General features: G+C 37.8%; 1 protein-coding gene across 1 annotated transcript; it reads right to left on the reverse strand.

Annotated features, from left to right (window-relative positions):
- Nucleotides 1–12,911: 12,911 nt before the first annotated feature.
- LOC149943774 (innexin inx2-like) lies at nucleotides 12,912–15,561 on the reverse strand. The gene is made up of 2 exons (XM_090176192.1): nucleotides 15,176–15,561; nucleotides 12,912–13,704 (listed from the first exon to the last, which is right to left on the reverse strand). Exons 1-2 carry the CDS (start codon nucleotides 15,559–15,561, stop codon nucleotides 12,912–12,914), a joined length of 1,179 nt encoding a protein of 392 aa, XP_090032318.1.
- Between the last annotated feature and the right edge of the window lie 1,835 nt (nucleotides 15,562–17,396).

Consider the following 17,396-nt stretch of genomic DNA (forward strand, 5'->3'; position numbering starts at 1 on the left):
TATTCTAACACGGCCTTCGACTGCTTGGAAATTCGCAACCAAAACGAATCTAGGTGGCGCAGCGGTGCCTAGCTCTTCGAGTCAGTGCGTTACGCGGCTTACGCCTATGATCTAGTGTTTGCTGGAGTTAAATTACTTTATTAACCGATGCAAAAATACACTTAAAGGCCAACTACATAAATCTTCGGTTTACTCCATAGATATAGGAAACGTATATAAAGGTCTAGATAAAATATTTCAAAGGGAGTTAATACGGAGGTGACAGCTAGCAGAAACGCGTAATTTCTGCAGGCTATCCTTATAAGGCGCTATCTATCGGTAAGAAAGCTCGTGCTATCGTCGCGAGAGCCATTGTCTCCTGCTTAAAAATTATACTAAAAGTCACCAACAGATAGTGTCTAAAGACTACGGCCTGCGGAAAGGTCAAGCACTTAGTACTAAAATGCTAAGAGAGTTCGCGCTCTTGGTCACGTGCCTTCCTCGGTGTCTGCTAGGTGTCAATTCCGTATTTTATGTTAGGCTTAGACGCCCCGAAATTTATCTAGACCTTTATATACATTTCTTATATCTATGGTTTACTCTGTCTTTCACTGGAAGTAGGCTGACTGCATGGCACACGTGTATTGCAGTAAGCCTACTTCCAGTGAAAGACAGAGCAAAGATAATTTAAACTCGTACCCTAGTTTCGAAATCTGAGAGCTTTCCCATTGACGGTTTTGTTACGAAGCGTTTACCCTTTTCCGGCACGTGACCTCAGAAAAATTGGGCTCCATCGGTTGCGGCACGGCCAACTTTGATCACGCGCTATTCGCGTAGCGCGAGAGATGCGCGAGACATCACAGTTGGCCGTGGTTGCGGTAAGGCGCAAACCATGGAGCTAATTTTTTCTGAGTTCCGGCGGGAAGTGGGTAAACGCTATCGGCAACGCGCGAGAGAGTGATTTCGAATCTAGGGTACGAGTTTAAATTATCTTTGGACAGAGTAAACCGAAGATTTATGTAGTCGGCCTTTAAACGCGAATAACGTTAGGTTTTGAGTTTTGTAATCTTGTGCGAAGTATTTTATGTACATTTTAGCCCGAAAGATCAAAGAAATTGAGAAACAGTGAATCACGAATACGATGGTAAATTACCATTTTCGTAATTTACCTGAGAAAATTGTAAATTACTGTTACCAGGGTAATTTACCGCGTAAATTACCAGGGTAAATTACCCATTCGTATCTCTATTCGTTACACGACGTCTGAAACACAGACGATTTTAAACCGAAAACACGAAACTACGCAAGACAGGAAATTCGTTTTCATATAAATTCAAATATTGCTGTGAGGGTCGACATTTTTACCCACCTTTTAATAAAGGCCTATCGGGTTTTTCCGTTTCAAAATACGCGGTAGATTAAACCGAGGCTTAAAGCCCCATTTTCATGCTCGCTGGTAGCGGGTAAAAATCTACAAAATCCGCTTCAGCTATACACTTTATCACTTTCCGCGTCGATCTGTTTCAAACAGATATTTTAGCTTTATTTTCACGCTTGCGAGTGGCGGAAGCAAATTTTGACGAGTTTTATCCACTACCAGCGAGCATGAAAATGGGGCTTTAGACTGGACAAGATTCACCGCCTTCAAATTTTCGTCTACTTTAAAGAGTAATTCTGAACGAACCAATGGATGAAAAGTAATGAAACTAGCTTTTAAATAAACCTTGAAACTTATTTCAAGTTATTTTTATGATTCACTGATGACCAAATTCGCGAAAAGTATTAATATCGTTCCAAATTACAACCTACTTTCTAAAATCTCATTTTGCTTTCTAATACGCGAGTTGACAACGGGAACTTTACCTAGACGAGCAGCTGTTCGATTATCTACATGAAGCGGGAAAAAAATTATTTTTGATTGTTATAAAGCAATAAACTATTTTTCAAGACGGTTTAATATTACATTTTTTTTTAAATAGAGCTAATACCCAAGGCACCACCTTCGACCACATAAGCAATGTTGCTTGTGCGTGTAAGTTCATATAAACGGGGAAAATTGTCAGTTGAATATTTCTTATATCATTTGGTAGGTTAATTAACGTGCCATTATCGGAGTGGCTATTCGGCCGGAATAGCTTTCAACTAAAATGTGGCTAAAACGGCCAAAACTTTCGGCCGGAATAGCTGACGAATTGTTGGAGGCTATTCCGGCTGAAATTTTCCAAACCGAAAGTTTCAGCCGGAATAGCCTCCAACAATTCGTCAGCTATTCAAAAAACGTCCTTCCTACTATGCGCTTTATGGATTCACTACCTACTTCTAAAGCTGAATTACTATTTATTGTAGTATCTGCGATTAAACCTGAAGCAAGAGACACCAGGGAAGACTCTATCTTAAATGGCGAGTGGTCTCTTAACCATCCATAAAGTTTTGACGAGTCTTTGACGTCACGTGCTTGTCTAGAGTCTCTAACTTCGACGTGTTGTTCAGATGTAGCTGCAGTGACGTCACAATAATCTTCTAGGGCCTTACTTATGAGGGCACATACTGGAGTTGTTAACACCAATCTAGCAATTGTACTTTCAGTTAAACCACGTCCACTTGTTAGCCCACCCACCACCTTCATAGATCGCATCAGAACTTATTCGATAGTCATGTCAGACCAGATTCCGGACCAATATTTATTTGAGCGTCTAACGGTAAAATACCCATTTTTAGGGAAATTGTTAAACTCTTCCAACGACATTGAGTTTTCGAGCTCAGAAATTTGCTGTAGGTATAGGTGAGCTGATTTGGCGTAAGCTAAATGTCCCGAAGCGTGTAATTAAGGCAACATTTTTTGAACACAGTATAAGTGTAAAGACCAAGGTCCACTCCACTCGGCTCTAACAAACAAGCATGACTTCAACAAGCTCAAAATATAATACCCATAATTTAGCTGTTCAACTTGTCTTGCTTATGTTTTCTTTCAGAGTCTCAAAAATTGAAGATATTTTTCGTACTTCATAACACTCCTGCATCTCCTCAGTAGTTATTACATTAAACATTTACTCCATGTGTTTACTCTTGATATTTTCCTTAAGACTTTCATCTATTGTGGGCATAGTATCGAGTATAAGCTTTCCAATCTATGGTGCTATCCAATCGTAATTTCACTGCTCTTAACCATTCATCACTTCGAATTGCTGTACGATTTTCTAGAGTTGTTTTTATTTGAAAAGTTTCAACCAAATGGTTTTCGAACTGATCTAGATACATCTTCACCACATAAAAAGCAATATTGTTTAAAGTCAAAAGTTGACGTCTTCGATCTTATGTGTTTCCTCAATTTCAGTAGAAGTACTGGCCTCTTCTATTTTTTTAATATTATCGTCACGAGTATATTCCCTTCTGCAGTTGTCATGTAACCGAACCTCTGACAGATTTTGGAGTTTTTCATGCAGCCCGTCTTTCCTTCTTAAACTTGCACTTACGAGGGTTCGTAAATTATGTAGTTTTTCTACTATTTAATAACTCGTCACAGATTATACATTTATTATCCATTTTAAATGAAGAAAAATACGAAATATTTTAGAGTTTTAACAATTTTCTTCTGCTAAAACTCAATCGCGACTGACCCCATGCTTAGGTAAAAATGAACTCAATTATTTTTGTTTTCTTTAATAGATAGGTCGTCAAAAGGGTTTTTTTGAACAGCTGCGAAATTCAAGTATGTATCCCTTGCGTATAGGGTCACACGAAGTAATTACACAACCGGAAATAAAATTATGCCAAACTATTAAAAAGATAGTTTTCAATCAAATACCCAAATAATTAAAGCAATTAACAGTGGTCCTAATCGAAAATAGGCTCTGATTAGAAAGTACGATCAGTTGAAGCGTAATAGCGATTCGCGAGTAAGGCTGGTCGGACTACACGTGACGTGTGACCAATGCACAAAATTATACCCTAGCATTATATGTAAATAATTCCATACTGCCGGGATTGTGCCTAAAAATAATAAGTGCAATTTGATAGTTTACGTAACTTCTAAAAAGTAATAATTCACAATTCTTTCCAAGTGGCCTAACATATCAAGCATAATTACGCACTTCCGGTGCATAATATGACTTAATACCTTGAACATTTTAAGTATTTTTTCATGTAAATCGGATAAGCCATACGAGAGATATTGAATTTTTACTGAATTTTGGCCGCCATTTTCTAAGATGGCGGAAATAACACCAATGGGAGAACACCGGAGACCACAACACGTGAAAGAGCGCCCCAAAATCTATAAAGTAGGAAACTTTCAGCTTTGTGTTAATTTGTTGCGGGTCAAAACCTATTTTTCCTGTACTATATGTTTCAAATTCGAAAATAACTACCTTCTGAAATTAAACGAATGTTTAGTTATTTTTATATTTTGATTCAATTCGCGACCGAAAACTACGGGTACGACCTCTTTTAACGGCAGAAACAGTAAGAGGTAATTGCTTTATTATTACAATTCAAAACAGAACACCATTGAGTGCCAGCTTTACACATTTTTGATTCTAGCAGACGCTACACACTCAAGAAATGGCGTGAAAAATTCAGCGAACAATGCATCATTACAGTTTTAAAAGCGTTTAAATTTTCATTGAGCCTTGGCTGCATCAAGCCGCGATTTCATTACTTGGCAGTTTCCAAACACAAGGAGCAATTTGCAGAAACTTGTTAGTCCTTACAATGTTTGTCACATAATGATTTACTTTGCATTGGCGAAACCGACTATCATTTAATAATTTTGCACTGAATGAATGGGAAGTGTCATACTTATCTTACTATGTTACTTATGCTATATCTCGCTCGCACTCACTAGCTTGAGATCTGCTGATGCTCGCAGATTTGTTAGCGCCTAAATCGTTGATCCTAACATTTCACTCTTTTTGGATCGCTTAAATTGGCGCTCCTCTCATTTTCGATTTGTGATATTTTAAATGCTTAAAAACCTCTCAAAACTAAAGGAGCGCCCATACAATTCTTCAATGTACGTGTTCCATAAAAGCAATACGAATAGTCCGGGCCATGCAGACGAGTCGCAAGGGGAGGGGGGAGGTTAAAAATTAAAAACTTATGAAAAAAAAAAACACTTAAAAGGCTGGAAGTAGGGGTGCAAATCAACCACATTTCTAATCCGCTCCAAGGGATCGAAAGGGGGTGGGAATCAACAACATTTCTAATCCGCTTCTAGGGATCGAAGGGGGAGGGGGCGGCAAATAGGAAAATCTATAACAATGATTTAGAGTTTCGAGGGAGTCCTGTAATTGAAAAGAACCAGCGACTATTGCTCCAACACTTGGGAAAAATGCTTTTCGCCGCCCCTGTTTAAACCAGACAGTCTCGGAAACCATGTTTAAAGCCAGTGAGGTTCTAAACTTAATGTACTAAATATAGACCTCAGTATCTTTCCTGAATTTTTTTAGAAATGTAAAACGTCTTTCTGTAAGACCGACGATAAATATCCAAAACCCTAGTACGAAGTCATTGCATGACGATGTAGTTTTTCCAACACTCTAATTTCCTAAAAAACACACATTGAAGGGTTGAAAGGTCACCATAGGCATACTGTGCATTCTCTAGTACTAGGCCTATATGTGGGTAAATTATGACCACTCGAAAAACCAAAACGCGACCATAAGTTGTAACCTTTTCCGTGTGGAATTTGTATATTTCATTTCAGTAAGTAAATTATCAAATAAGACTAATAATATCATTCAATTTAATGAAATATAAATTATATAAAACATTTTGCATTGTTATAATACATTCTAAATAAATTAGATCAAACAATTAAACCTTTCCGTTAATATTCTAAATAGTATATAAATTATCTTCCGTCGCGTACCCTACTTCGTCATAAAATGTATTTTTCCACCCTACAGAATGTTGACAACATGACAGATTGAAACTTGAAACTGGTAAACCTAGGCTTAGTAGTTTTACTACTACAAAGTAGTCTGCAAAAGAATCTGTACAAAGCCGCAAGCGGGAAATGTTGCTCCTGGGGCCAAAACAACGAAATTGTGCCTTCGACGGAATCTATTCACTAATCACTACTCACTAGGTATTTTCGAAAATCTATGAAAAGAGTGATTTTAGATACAGTAGAACTGACGACGGGCAGCATTTAGTTATATGCAGAAAACAAATATAATTTTTATCAAGAATAAACAATCAAGCAATATATTTATATTATTAATATAAATATTGAAATATAAATTGAAAACCTTAATTTTTTTATTTTATTTTCACTCAATATATACACGACGACAAAATATTAAATATGTACTGAAATCTTAAGGGCTTTTTTTCCAATGATATACATGGTGACACGTCACGCTTGTAAATTAATTTCCAAGGGGTAATTCTATGGAAAGTAGTTATGAAAAATGCCCTATGAAAATACAACCCACCGGGTAAGGTTCCATAGATAGGAAGTCAGAAAAACTGATTGAAAAACTTCATCTATAATTGAAACTTTCCGTATAGAGGCGAAACTTCTTAACTCCAAACATATAGCAGACATTCGCTCTCCGTGGGGCTTTAGTTTTGCTTTGTCTTGTACAGAGGCCACTAGAAAACAATTAATTTATTTCATATTCAGTAAGAATTCATCTCATTATTAGAAACATAACGATTCCAAAACGAGTGTAGTGTAATCCAAACAAAAACGTTTATTCGTCTGTCCCGGATTACCGGAAGAGTAATATTATTCGAGATAAAGTTCGTTGGGAATTTTACGCCTCGTGTCTCTACTCTCCAAGGTGAAAACGAAAAATAATAATTGGCAAAAAGTCAGTTAAATGGTTAGTATTAATGGTTCGATAAGTTTGCTTATTTTTCTCAATTGCAGAGATTCTGAATAATACACGATTTACTATTAAAATTAAGGTTTAGTAATTTTTTTATAAAAGGAAAGTTTCGGCCGGTTTAGACGGCCCTCACTGGGCTGGATAAATCGGCCGAAACTTTTACTACGGGAAAATGTCGGCCGAATTAGCTGGTTGTGATGGACGACTATTCCGGCCGAAACTTTCGGTTTGTAAAATTTCGGCCGGAATAGCCCCCAACAATTCGTCAGCTAGTTTCGGCCGTTTTAGCCACATTTTAGTTGAAAGCTTTTCCGGCCGAAACTTTCGGCCGGAATACACCAATACGCATATGAGAAGGGAGAAGACCCTTTTACAGGGGTACCGCCATTGTGTGTAAATTTTTAAGAATCTACTTGTTACTAGATGGCGCCATTAGTTCACAATCAGAAATATCAAAAATGATAAAACCCGCGAAAGTCTAATTTAAATTGTGGTTATTTAAAAGCTGAAATTTTGTATATTTATTCTGCACGGTTTTTTAAACACCAACTAATTTGAAAAATTTCCTAGCCAAACTAATTGGCGTTTAAAAATGCCTGTTAATAATTGTTGAATAGTAATAAAAAATAAAATCTGATTAAAATGAAATTAAAAATCCATTTAAATCAAATAAATCGTTTTATTTAAATTAAAAAAAAATCAACAATTTCGATATCTCTAGAGTATTCTTAAATATTGTATAGTCGTTAGATCAATCGTGCCCTTATTTGCATTTTAAAAGATTAATTTATCACAGTTTTCAAGGCCAAAATTGTCCTGTTTATATTAGTTTAATTATTATAAAATTTTAATAAATTTTTAATGTCGAGATTACCATTTACTAAATTTCGTCCACTTAGGTACCTCTGCGTTAGATCCCCGCCATAATTTTGGGATAGACTTCATACAGTCTCTACTGAGTCATTGATGAAGCTATTTTTCGTATTTGCGTTAAACTTCTCCATTTTAACGGCTTGCTTTTTTGTTTGTTCATCGTATAGTCTCTCATGTATTTCCGCGAGGATGTCTCTCATGAAGAGTGGCTCCACGTTCTTGCTCAACAGATACAGCAAGAACCAGTCGCCGGCTTGCAAGTAGTTGCTGGCTGCTTGCAAACAATCGTCGTCCGCCAGCGAGCACTGGGCTTTGAGGCAGTAGGCGCGCATGGCTGGACTGACCAACGTGACGAGGCGGTACACCAATGCTAACGCGCTTATCGTTGCTAAAATGAAGAACCAAAACCAAGCGAAGATGAAAACCTTTTCGTTGATAATGTTCAGGGGCAAAATGCAAAACGAATCCACAGGTTCGATGTCACCACCGGGACCCGTGATGAAGAACTTGCATTTGGTCATTCTCGGGAACACTCTGGTCATCGGGTCCGTTCTGTGGGGCGAATCTCCTTCCAACGCGAATTGAATTACTTTGGTACCGAATTCCCTAAATTCTCCACCCAAGAAGGCATCCACCAAGTAAATTTGCGCAATGACGTTGCCAAAGTTGGCGATTTCGCAAAAAATGTATTTAAGGATAAAAAATCGGTGAAGATGACCGTGATGCGTCAAATAGTCCACGATTATCTTTTTTTTCGGGGCTTTGTCGTCTCTTCCGAGTCCACTGAAGGACAGTCCCTCAGACAGAATCTTGATTCTCCCGCCTTCCCAAACCTTCCACAAGTACCTGAAATCAAATTATTTTAATTCAACTAAGTTAATTTATTAAGTATAATTTGTATCTTTCATCAGCTAAAATTTATTAAACTAAGTAAATTATTTTTGTATCCTTCACGAAATAAAATAAAATTAATTGATTAAATCAAGTAAATTAATTTGTATCATTTAAAAAAATAGTTAAATGGATTAATTACATTAATTGCCAAGATGTCAATTGGAAAACTATCCCATAAATACTAATTGGTGCTGGACTTTACCCACTGAAGACCTCTGGAGGGCCTTTTTGGCACTGGGTTAATGAGGAGCAAAGGCATGTTTAAATTTTACTTGTATTTTAATTCGTCGATAATGTGGATCGAGCCTTTTAGTGCCGCATCTATAAGGCTTACTAGACTGGAGACCAGAGGCCCACCAAAAACAAGTGCATAGGTATGACAATTAAGGGGAAGGAGGATGCCGAAGGGCCCAAAGAAGCTAGGGGCCCTGCCATGGGCTCACACGGCATTGGACCATCTAGACGCAGCTGACGTCAGTGGCGTAGAAATTCGTCAAGGGAAGTGGTCGAAATATGTGAATGTTAAGAGGGGGTCGAGAAGGGGGTGGGAATTTAGTGCAGTCAAAGGTAGGCCCAAAGGGGGGGGGGGGTCTGCGCCCTGAAACTGCCCCCTTGTCTACGCCAATGGTTGACATAGAGCCAAGTAGCTACCAATTCGAGTGTCATTTTTACATTTTACATCGTTAGACTGAAGAATACACGCGGTACATTTAACGCCCGAATGCGATGTACACATCCACGATTTGACCGGGAATCCGATCCTATTGAAAAGTGCCTCGAGCCTGCGAAACCACGTGTTTTTAGATGGATACTTCTCTTGTAAGAAAATTTTATAAACTTCTGATTGCACTTAAACATCCCCAAATATAAATAAATACGTTCTTGATTTTTTTAAATAGTAAAAATTTACCTGGGCAAGTAAAACATCCCTGCTTGGATGAACAGTACGAACCACACCCATTGGTAGTACGAATGGTGTTTCAAAGTATCTTCCTTCGTCGCTTTGTCAACTCCGGGATAGGCTACGCCGTCCACTCCGATCTTTTGGTCGAAAGCGCGAGCCACGCTGTACGTGTAGTGGGTCCAGCAGAAAGTGTCGATGACTTTTTCGGCATTTTTCTTATGGACGACGCAATCGATGGGATCACCAAAGTATTGAGTCGCCGTCACCAACAACGCCGAAGCGAGCAGAAAGGATACCGTCAAACGGTAATGAAGCCTGAAGACTGAGTTGTCTATGATCGAAGTTTGTACCTTTAAGGCGGATTTCAACGCGTTCCAAATATTCGAAGACATGTCAATTGGCTAATTAGATTCTGTTTAGTTTAGTGATTGCTAACTTTGGAAATGTAAATTCTATATATATCTGTCGTTGTAACGAATTTAAGAGTAATTGCTCTTAGGAAAAGCGATACAATAATGTAAGAAACATTTTTGATACTAGATATTATTTTCTTCGACGAATGGCATCCGGCTGGTTGAGATATGAATTGTTTCGGTTCAGCCGAATAAGTAACAAACTTGATCCCACTTCCCTTAGCGACCGGAAAGTACAAGCATCTTGGGGATTAACGCCTTCTTACAACGGTTTAGAATCTGTAGAAAATGCTTTGGTGTTGTCTACGATTAAACATAAATTAATTGTGGCTAAAGGGACCTAGAGATGTAAATTTACCGGTAAATTTACCAATTATTTTCATAAAGCAAAAAACACCCAAAAATATTTTATTTAACTTCAAATAAAAGAAGAAACAATTACATTTTACATTGGACCAGAAAACCAAATCATTTTCCTGTGAAAGACTCCGAATTCCCGGCACTCTGATGTATTTCTAAGGGGTTATCTAGGAGGTTTCTCTAATATTAATGTAACCTGGTAAAATTAAAATACTATTTTAATAATTATTGTGACATCAAACCATTATTTTGATTAAATTAAAAGTTTATTTTACCCGTAAATTCACATCACTAGTACCACCTAATTTAAAATTTATAAAAAAATTAGTCGTAAAGCGTGTTAGCAGAGGATTTATAAGTTTTTAATTCTTCTGATAATATAGGAAAAATAAAAGAATTGGAAAATATTTTTACTCCGTCCCTTTTGCCTTTAGTACTTAAAATATTAATAAGCTCAGCAACGAAGTTGATTTAGTATACTTTAAAAATTTTTATTAAGCCACCCGGATGTAAAATGCCCGTGACAAAAGCCTTCGAGTAAAAATTTGACAATCCATACGCTTATTCTTTTGAAGAACGTAATTAGTTTATTAACAAAGATGATTTAAAAAATACAGAATTGACAAATTTCTTAAGAAATAAAACTCAGTTCATAAAGGGGTTAACACTTTCGTATCGCAGCAAGAGGAGCCGGGCTCGATTCCAGATTGTGGCACTGGGTGAAAATTCGGAACTACTCCTTCTGTATAGAGTTTGCTCTGGTTAAAGGGGTTTTCTTCCGAGTTTTTAAGTTTCCCCCTTCCGTAAAAACCTTGTAGAGGTTAACGGTAATAATAAGTTGGCTCGCGTGGAATGATGGGTTTGCCACAGCCCTCCTACGCAATTTAGTCCGGTCACCTGAGCTAAAGGCATATAAAGTCGCTAGCTGACTTGGGCCTAAGGTGGTGCCTAATTAGGTATTAGCCTAGCTGATTATTATTATCTTTATACGCCACTTCTGTATTTATTAAACTTTTTTATTTCCTAATAGAAAAATCGAGAATTTTTCTGTACAATTAAAATTTTTTTTTAATTCCATTTAGGATGTAGATTGTAGCTTGGCAATTTAGTGGTTATGTAGCAACGACTTTAAAACTTATATTTGTTTTAATTTAAATTTCTTCTTACGAGCTTTAATTAGAAGTCCGTAACTTGTGGTTGACAAATAAAAATGAAATGGTTGGTTTCATTATTCCTACGGATTGCTTGTAAACAGAAGTTGACCCTCGGCAAATTGATGGAAAAGAAGTTGAATTAATAAGTTCGTGTAAAGCCGCATTCACACTATCCAACTTTAGTCACCTGACTATGTCTGTCTGACTAGTCAGCCCGACTAGTCAGGTCAGCTTTCGCGTTCATACTATCCAACTCGTCAGCTTGGTGTTGGATACGTTTTGTCGGGTAGTTTAGTTCGAACGTTAGACGCATGAGGTCGTTTATATATCATTAACCAATCAGAGAAAGGAAATTTAGGTAGAAGCTGTCTGTTGTTTTTCTTATTTGGGAATGTTGGCTTTGGCTCAATAGTGTGGCTGGTTAAATTTATTGTTTTGAGTGATAGAAAATATGGAGTCTGATGAAGAAAATAAAATTTGCTTTATTAGGTATTGTTTTGATACAGGCTCTTTTTTGTTTAGGAGGCATTATTGTCTCAAACCTAGCTAAACACACGCAGGCTTCAATATGCTTTTCAGTATTCCTTGGCAATGAAACATTTCACAATTAGATTAATTCTGTTATAATTAAAAAGGGAAAGAAATAGTTATAAAACTTACGGTTTCTTTTACTATCAAACTTTCTCCACACAAGGATCAATACGTCGAAAAGTTTATAAAAAAAGCCTAAATTTAACGTAGTCCGCTCACTGCCATTTCACACGTGATCGCATTGACGTCAATTTTTCTCGGTTTCTATTGGCTGCTGCCACCTGGATAGCTAGTCTGCCTGATTTGACTGCCTCTCTTCCCGATTCAAAGTCGGAAGCTTCCCCGACAAAAATCTTATCAGGTGAAGCATTCACATTACCGGACTTGTCGGTCAGACAAAAATCGGGCAGCTTGTCAGCTGACTAAAGTTGGATAGTGAGAATGAGCCTTAAATAGTTGTGTAAATGTGTCAAATATGACACATGGAAAAAACCATATGACACAATCATAAAATTATACCTTTTATTTAATGTAAATATTGAAATTAAAATTAAAATATGTTTTACAGGTATCCGGAAATAGCCGCTTTATTGATCCTAGGAGGAGATTGACCATACTCAAAATTCACTATTCCGAGCGAAGTACAAAAAGGTAAATTAAATTTTAATTCTAGGGCTAACCACAACCTTCCCCCTCGCAGATAAATTCCCTTGTATCCCCGTAAAATGACTTTTTAAAATACTTTTATTTTCAATTTTGTTGGGATGCAGATAGAGAACTAAAATTGATAGTTTCAAATTAAAAGTGTTGTTTTAGAAATTAAAAATTTTACATTTTAATCGCGTACCTAAAAAATTTAAATAAATTCGACCGATCGGGATAACAAGGGTTTAGATTAATAAATCTTATTCTTTAAACAAGAATTTTGCTTATTTTTTAATTAGATTGTATTTTAAAGTTCCGGATTTTATACGTGCGTTACGGAGTCGTCGATGAGATTGTGTTTAGAAATTGACATTTCAAACGCGTCCTTGCTCATTTCATTACCAATGGCGTGCTTGTTTCTCTGTTCATCGTAAAGTCTCTCTTGGATTTCGGCGAGGATGTCTCTCATGAAGAGTGGCTCAACGTTCTTGCTCAACAGATACAGCAAGAACCAGTCGCCGGCTTGTAAGTAGTTGCTGGCTGCTTGCAAACAATCGTCGTCCGCCAGCGAACACTGGGATTTGAGGCAGTAGGCGCGCATGGCTGGACTGACCAACGTGACGAGGCGGTACACCAATGCTAGCCCGGTTATCGTCGCTAAAATAACGAACCAAAACCAGGCAAAGATGAATACTTTTTCGTTGATGATATTCAGGGGCAAAATGCATAACGCATCCACAGGTTCGATGTCACCACCGGGACCTCCGATGAAGAACTTGCATTTTGTCATTCTCGGAAAGACTCTGGTCAGCGGGTCCGTCCTGTAGGGTGAATCTCCTTCCAAGGCGAATTGGATTACTTGGGTGCCGAATTTTCGGAACTCGCCTCCCAAGAAGGCATCCAACAAACAAATTTGCAATATGACGTTAACGAAATTGGCGATTTCGCAAAAGATGTATTTGACAATGAAGTATCGGTGAAGTTGGCAGTTACGCGTCAAATGGTCAACTATGATCTTCTTCTTCGGGGCTTTGTCGTCTCCTCCGAGTCCACTGAAGGACAGTCCCTCGGCCAGAATCTTAATTTTTCCGCCTTCCCAAACCTTCCATAAGTATCTGAAAGTAAATTATCTCAATTTATTTAACTCAATAAAGAACAGTTCATTTCAGCTCAGATTACAAAACAGTTCAAAATAACAGGGGCTATGAAGTGCCTTAGTGCAGTGGGGTCACCCGGGGTGGTAACTCATGGTGTTAACTAGGGAACAATACATGACTATACAGGAGCATAAATTGTTTGGTAATAAGGCTACTCGTAATTCACGAATAATAACTTTCGGACTACCCCGACTATAGACGATAAATAACTGAATAAGATTGCACTAATATGGTTTTAGGTACAATACCAGCATTTATAGTATTAATTTGAACATAAGTAACATTAAAAAGTATGATACTTCCAATGGTTTTAATGCTTAGTTCCTGACCGACCCTTTTTTGACACTGACCCTCTTGCTAAGCTATTTCGTAGTTGTATATTTCACCTGGCGAATATTTAAGCACCAGAGGAATGCACGATGAATTTAAATTGAATGGCAAAAACGTGAAAAATCACTTCAGTGATAATCTTTACAAATTTTCATATTTATAGTTATAAGTTACTTATGGTTTTAAGCAGTAGTACCTAGAATACCACAATCAACATTTCATTGCACTCAAATGAAATAGTAAGGAAAAATTGTGTTAATATAAGGAAATTAAATAAACTTAATCAGGATGCAAGATGTAGGGGCCTGTATTTCTACCGCCAATAGGTGCTTCAAAGCCTTCAATAAAAGAACCTAACTCTTTACCTCCCCCTATATGGTGAAAAAGGAATCGCCGAATAAAATATTTCGGTTAGTCGGTTACCAGATTCGCCTATCTAGCCAAATGATTGGAAATTAACTTTAAAAATACAATTTTTCATTGTTGGTTGGTTTTAATTTTTCAAAATTCATAAATCCTGTGATGGTGAGAGTTAGCCTTGGTTTCCACAAGCGCGCATAACGTCGCGTTACTCAACGTTTGGGCTTACAAACGTTTCGTTGCGAGTAAAGAGAAATGCATTATGAAGTGCGCCAGTGAAAACCAAGCATTTCACAAAGATTTTCCCGTCGACGCTCTTAGCAACAAGGCGTTTTTGCCTTTTAGCCTCTTAGTGTTTAAGTTTGCAGATTGCGTCCTAGTGTTAAGCTTATATAGATCAAACTATAATTTCTTACGAATTAAATTTGCACTGTAAGAATTATACTATCAACTTGACTAGCTGTGGCAAGGACGAAGGACACGCTACACAGATAGTGCGTAAATAAAAGAAAGCATCTTTATGCATCGCAAGAACCACACTCCTAAAAGAGCGAGAAAGTACACATCTTCACCCTATAGCTCATTTTCGCCATTGCCCTGTGCAACTCTAAAGTTCAGCACAGCTCTACTCGTTTCGCCTGCCCTCAAATCTCTACTTAATTAAAAGATGCATAGGGGATAGAATCGTCCTTATTAAAGTTTTTGAAAAGTAGAGTATTGATTGATTGATTGGACTCACCTCGGCATGTAAAACAATCCAGCTTGGAAGAAGAGTACGAACCACACCCATTGGTAGTACGAATGGTGTTTAATTTCTTCCTTTCCGGTGTTCTTATCAACCCCGTGGTGGGATATGCCGTCCACTCCGATCTTTTGATCGAAAGCACGAGCCACGCTGTACGTGTAGTGGGTCCAACAGAAAGTATCGATGATTTTTTCGGCATTCTCCTTATGGACGATGCAATCGATGGGATCACCAAAGTATTGGGTCGCCGTCACCAACAACGCCGAAGCGAGCAGAAAGAAAGCCGTCACGCGGTAATGAAGCCTGAAGATTGAGTTGTCGATGACATACGTTTGTACTTTCAAGGCGGACTTCAATGGTCCCCAAATATCCAGAATCATTATTTTGTTTATCGCTTCGCGATTTGAGCTTGTTTACTTAACAAGTAGCTGTTGCTAACTGAATTCTAGATGGGACGATGACAAGCATATAAACGCAGCTCCAGTGTTGGTTCCTGTCCTTCCTGGAAGTGGTATTGCGTTGTGGAAATTTCCTATTTTCGTTGTGTAAATAGTTCTTTTACGTAAGTGCCAAATGAAATGTTTTCCTTTGAACGCAATCGTAGCTTTTTCCAAATTAGGGCTTAAAGTTATCGCATTTCCTTTCAGGGATTAAAAAATCCGTTTCTTCACATACAAGGCCTATCGCGTTTGATGTATTTAAAATGGATTCATTATAATCAGTTTATGTTTTCAGTTTAAGTCTGACGCATTTCACGACAATACACAGCTTCTGTAATACTCTGGAAGTGCCATCTACTATTAAAAAAATTAAATGTTTATTACCTAATTTTCTTTTCTACCGTTTCTACGAAACTCAAAGGCCTAGTTACAGAAAAGTTCATCTCGAAGTATCGAAAAATGCATCCCCCAGTATCGATAAAGGGCTCAAACATCTTTTTGCTTTTCCCTTCGTTATCCCGCTATTGATAGCGACGGTCACCTCGTAATTCAGACTTCGCGGTTCCAAAGATCATGTAACTGCCTACAATTTTGACAGCGCTTACAATGTGTGATCTAATCCAGCGGTTCCCAAAAAGTGTTCCGCGGAACCTCAGGGTTCCGCGGAAGGGTCACAGGGGTTCCGAAAATTCGCAGCGCGGCCATCTTTGTTTGTGTCAAGAGTCTTCTAAGATAAGTAAAAAAAATGAGTTGGGGTTCCGCCAGAAATTGGTGGATAATTTAGGGTTCCATAGCAAAAACCAATTGGGAACCGCTGATTTTCTAATCCTTCGAAACGAACAGGTGGGGAGAGCAAGCTGAGTTTCGCTATCAATGGAGGTGTTTTGAGGGGGAAGCAAGAGGGGTAAGCATAGGCCTTGAAACAGTTTCAGTGACTGATGACTTTTAATGGTTCTGTCATCGTTTAGACCATTTTTCTTCCATAGCCTGTAGCCCTGACAGCGGTAGGAACAAGTAGGCACGTGCCTACGTTGAAACATTTTGGACCTACTTCGGAGGTCTAAAAATTTTGAAATGTGTCTTTATGGGTGTCTAATATTTGAACCAACTACTTGGAAATTAATGTATTCGACGGTTTCTGTTTTAATTCTTCTTAGTATGACAAATACCAAATGCTCGAATAATCCGTAACACGGGATTATTTTTACTGTTGCTCTAATGTATTGCCAGTTCGCGGACTGCTGGGATCGATTGAATCTATCTGCAACTTTCAAAGCAATTCAGTTATTAGATGTTAATGTTTTGAAGAGTCCCAGAAAGATCTGGGGTATGATATCATTCTTAAAATGCCACAAAGCCGTGACACTAGGTGGTGGAGCGAGAAAAAAAGATCTTATAAGAAAAAGGTTTCATTTCATAGCTCATTGTCCATCATACAACCGATTCCTTTTCGATCTCGATTCGTTAAAGGGACACATATCTATTTTGAATTTCTCAATATTTCTTCGTATTTCTGTTTAATTTCTCCCTATATTGTACACCAGATTTCTGAAATGGCTAGCCCCTCCAATCAGAAAAGGCAAACTAAACTCTTTAAAATTTAAAGAAGCTCTGAAATATGGGACACAATGAGTTTTTAACGGAGTAATAGCTGCTTCAATTCTATACAGAAATGTGCTAACTAAAATTTGGAATGAAGTTTTCGAATTACTCTGTCTACCTAATTATCAAATAAATGCGCTGGAAAAAAGAAAAAGTATGTACGTACGTACTAT

This window comes from Leiobunum rupestre, chromosome 5 (assembly GCF_980474605.1).
Source record: "Leiobunum rupestre chromosome 5, qqLeiRupe1.1.hap1, whole genome shotgun sequence".
Classification (NCBI taxonomy): domain Eukaryota; kingdom Metazoa; phylum Arthropoda; class Arachnida; order Opiliones; family Sclerosomatidae; genus Leiobunum; species Leiobunum rupestre.